The sequence below is a fragment of the Bos indicus x Bos taurus genome, chromosome 15 (genome assembly GCF_003369695.1).
Source record: "Bos indicus x Bos taurus breed Angus x Brahman F1 hybrid chromosome 15, Bos_hybrid_MaternalHap_v2.0, whole genome shotgun sequence".
Classification (NCBI taxonomy): Eukaryota; Metazoa; Chordata; class Mammalia; order Artiodactyla; family Bovidae; genus Bos; species Bos indicus x Bos taurus.
Window position 1 is genome coordinate 83,868,124 of NC_040090.1, and position 4,963 is coordinate 83,873,086.

General features: G+C 35.0%; 1 protein-coding gene across 1 annotated transcript; it reads right to left on the reverse strand.

The window, feature by feature from the left end:
- Nucleotides 1–3,017: 3,017 nt before the first annotated feature.
- Nucleotides 3,018–3,872, reverse strand: LOC113905157 (olfactory receptor 4A15-like). Its single transcript, XM_027562137.1, is given in 1 exon segment — nt 3,018–3,872. A coding segment is annotated over 1 exon segment (855 nt).
- Between the last annotated feature and the right edge of the window lie 1,091 nt (nt 3,873–4,963).

Here is a 4,963-nt window from a genome sequence, read left to right on the forward strand (position 1 = left end):
CAAGATGAAAACTCTATACATATGTGAAAACAAAGTACAGCAGCTTCATTACATTTCCTTATACTCTGAGGTGAAGTTTCTCAGCAGATCATAAAAAGTATAGTGAATAGAAAGTAAGAATTAAACATAACTAATAAAAGTTACTTGGACATAACTGTGAAAAAATAGAAATTATTTTGTCTTTTTTTTCTTTGACTCCAAAATACTCTTTCTAGAAATAACCTAATGGAAAATATTTTTAAAACAGAAAAATTAAATGTTCAAATATGTTCAACACAGTTATTAAAAGCTGTGGAAAATTTAGAAACCACACAGAATGCTCAACATTGGGGAAGGGGATAACTAAAATATATTGCATATTTTTGAATAATGTATAGTTTTAACAGAGGTGTTAAATATCAGTAAGAAAAAGTCTGAAATATTTTTACTTCTAAATTGATAGCACTGTAGTTGAACCTATTTTTCTTGATGCTTGACATGCTTAAAAGAGATTTAAATCTTAGACTGGTGGGGGTGAGAGGTGATTATATGATTTGTAAAATCCATTTAAACCTGATACTCTATGACTATATGATGTCCTGGCCAGGGGACAGGCTGGGAAATCTCACCCATGAACTTGTCTGACATGTAGGTCTACAGCCAGGGCCCCAGGCAGCTGTTAGTGCACCAAGAAAGAAGTAAATTTCAATATTAAAAGCATCAACTAATTCAGATACAGTAAGTGTTTTTTTTTTTTTTTTTTTTTTTTGAGATATAAACAGTACCTGTGGAGAAGGCCTTTCTCTTGAGCCTTAAAAGTGTTACCACATATCCTGTTTGGGAGCAAAGTCTATGAAGTTACTTACCTGTGGCTAATTAAACCCAAGGGATATTTCACCATCATTACCAGGTCTTGCCAACAAACCGATTATCTCAAGTAAGGTAACTGAACATCAGAGAAGAACTTCTACAGCGTACGTCTTTGTGAACTTCATCCTGATGTCTACATGAGAACAAAACATGATGAGAGGAAAAAAAAAAAAAAAAACAACAGTTGACCATATATGAACTTAGATATTTGATAGTAAATGAGCTTAAATATGGAGTCTGAATATTTAATATTACATATGTAAACAGTTAATTGGGTAACTATTTTTTTATTTTTCATTATGATATTTTATTTTTTAATTGATCTACCATTCATGTCCATGAAAAAATTTTTCAAAAAGGAGTTTCTTGGATCTATACCAGGAAAGTCTGTTCCCAGAATACAAATCCAAAGACAGAACAGTTCAAAATCCTGAAAAGACAGCAACACAGATTCTCAAACTTAAAAGGTAAAACAGAATGAAAACAGGAGGGATTATATATGGATTATATCACTGTTGATCAGAAACTAGTTGAGGTGTGCTTTGACCTTTGATAGACTCAGGGACTAATTTCACAAAAACCAGGTACCTGTCAAAGTGTTCTCTTGACAGCTTTGTGTACTTGGATAGGTGCAAGAACATATTCTCAAAACAACAAAGCACTCAAAAGCAGAGTTTGTATGTCTTGTTGTTGTTCAGTCAATAAGTCATGTCTCACTCTTTGCGACCCCGTGAACTCCAGCACACAAGGCTTCCCTATCCTTCAATATCTCCCAGAGGTTGCTCTAACTCATGTCCAGTGCTTCAGTGATACCATCCAATCATTTCATCTTGTCACCCAGAGGCAACATGTCTTAATCCAATCCTAAGATACTTTTATACCAGGAGGGTATTTCTATGTTATCTATCAGAAAAATAAAAGTTTGGGGGAATGAGATAATTTTACTTCTAATAGAAGTACAAGCAAATATAACAATATTTATAACAAATTATTGGCATGGGAAGAATCACAGAACTTGGAAACAGCTTCCAAATCACCTAAGTAAATTACTTTTAGAAATTTAAAGGTTATGGAATAAAATGATGGTATAGTGAGAATTAAAATCCACATCTCCTGATCCTGAAGCTAGTGTCCTAGATTTATTTCTGATTAAAAGATCTAAAGTACTTCTTTTATTTCTTCCACTGGGAAATAAAGGAAACTTTATTTAATGTGTGTCAGGTGGAGGCATTAATTAATTAATTAATTAGTGTGGAGGCATTAATATTGCTAAGTACACTAGACGAATCCAATTAGAATTGAGAAAAGGATGAAGGCATATTTTAGCACTTAGTATCTATGCTGTAAGTTGGGTTCTAACAGGAAACATGTAATTCTAAAGCCTTAAATAGGATGCTTATAATATAGTATCTGATCTCCAAGTCCGATATAGAGCAATTGCCAAGAGCAAGACAACTTTTAATTAATCATTTAAGTCAAGAACATACAGCTTACAGAGAATCAGATTAGTATTTATTATATAAATCAGAATAATCTGTTTCCAGAATGTTAAACATTCATTGTGCTTAAAAAACATGTACCCAGACATTTTAATTTAATGCAGGCAGACTCTGGGGCCTTATGTGATGTGAATGACTTAAATATGTATTTCAATTATTGGAGGAGGCCAAGTGATCCAGATACAGAGACTGGGGTTGAACAATTTAATTCTTCAGTTCAAATTTTTTTCAGAATATACAAAATCAACCATATGACACAATCAGAATATATGTTAACAAATTTCATTTTTCATAGATTTGAAAATGCAGCTATGATCATTTCTGTGAAATTTTAAATTAATTTTTTATCAGATTCCACTATAGAATCTTAACACAGTATGATGACATCTGTAAGAGATTGAAGCTATGCAATTCTCTTGGTGTTTAAGATCTATAAACTATTCCACTAGGATAAGGATTAGTTCATATAGTGGTTTCAGGAATAAGTAGTTTAAGTAACCCAAAGGAAATTATTTTTTAGTTGTAATCACTGATATTGAAAATATTCTTTGATTCTCTTAAAAAAAAAAAAAAAAGAATATCATGTCCTACACAATCTCTTCCAACTAAGGTCACATTTTTACTCCAAAGTTTCCTCATGGCATTTTTCATTTCTGCATTTCTCAGGTTTTAGATTAAAGGGTTCAACATGGGAGTTATGAAAGTTAAAACCACAGTCATGGATTTGTCAATGGGTAAGGTTGAATTAGGCCTGGCATACAGGAAGATACAGGGAACAAAGAATAAAATGACCACCATCATATGGGATGCACAGGTGTAGAAGGCTTTGTGATTCCCTTCCAAACCATGAGTCTTCAGGGAGTGTAATATGACCCCATAGGACACTAAGAGGATGAAGAAGACAACAGTGCAAATTGCCCCTCCATTAGCTATCATAAAGCATCCAATGAGGTGGGTATCAGTGCAAGCAAGTTTCAGTAAAGGGTACATGTCACAGACAAAGTTGTCAATCACATTGGGACCACAGAAAGGGAGATGATAAATAAAGAGCAATTGAACCAGTGAGTGCAGAAAGCCTCCAGTCCAGGCCACCAGCAGCATGAGGACACATACCCTCCGATTCATGATGATCAAATAATGAAGAGGTTTGCAGATGGCTACATATTGGTCATAGGCCATCACCACCAGAAGAATGACTTCAGCACCAGCAAATAAATGATCTATAAAGACTTAAGTCATACAATACTGGAAGGAAATAGTCTTTTTCTCATGAAGCAAGTCAGTGATTATTTTGGGAGCAATGATAGTAGAATAGACAGGATCTATAAATGATAAATAAGCCAGGAAAAAATACATGGGGGAACCAAGTGACCTGCTGGCTGCAATGGTCACCATGATAAGCAGATTGCCCAATATTGTTGCAATGTAGATGAGTAAGAATAGGACAAATAGAACTTTTTGCATTTCAGGATTTTGTGTGAGCCCCAGGAGAACAAGCTCTGTCACATTGTTCCTATTTTCCATGTGTCCTTCTGAATCTGTGAATCGAGTATCAGAGGCTGCAAACAAATGGCCAGTAATGACTTTCAGAGGATTGCAAGCTTTGTGTCAAATACATAATGCTTACTAAACAGTGTTGGCTCCATGAGATCTCACACATAGAAATTATAGAATATCAGAATTTGACTCTTTTCCCACAAGTACTTCATTCATTTTATCAAATTCCTTGCTTCAACTATCGTGGTGAGACTTCAGTGTTCTAACTGGGAAGTATATATGAGTGGGTGTGAGTTGACGTACCAAATGACAAGCAAGTTGCTTTCTCTAAATACCTCTCACAAACACCAAATGTTTTTAACTTTATATATTGTTTCTTTCCTTTTCTTTAATTTTTTTTTGAGAGCAATTTTGGCATTCTGAAATATACCATGAAAACAATCGCATCCCTAATAGCTTTATTTACATATTTACATAAAGTAATACCTAGGCATGGGGCATAAAATCATAAACTGATGCTTAAATAGCATCCTTTCTAAGATGCTATGAGCTCCAAAATCAGTCAGCCGCCCTCTGCAGGGAAAGAACCAGGGACATCATAAGTCCTCAATAAATGTTGATAAGATTCCACTTAATTACAATGAATTTCAAAACACATAAGAAAGCACCTGAGAACAGATAAATGTATGAACTTCTTCCCATCCAAGAAAATACAGCAAAAGCAATGTTTTGTTTGTAAATACACACACACACACACACACACACACACACACACACACACATAACATGCATGCTCAGTCATTAGTTCTGTCTGACTCTTTGTGACTCCATGGACTGTAGCATGCCAAACTCCTCTGTGCATGGGATTCCTCAGGCAAAAATACTAGAGTGGTTGCCATTTCCTCCTCCAGGGGATCTTCCAGACCTAGGAATCAAACCCATGTCTCCTATTTCTCTTGAATTGGCAAGTGGATATTTTACCACTCAGCCACCTAGGAAGCTCACCCCGCCCTGCCCCGGCCCTGCCAAAGACACACTAAATAGACATTTATTATAGTCTAGGTTATTGGAGGAAAACAATAGACAATACAAATCTATGTTAATAAGTACTACATAGA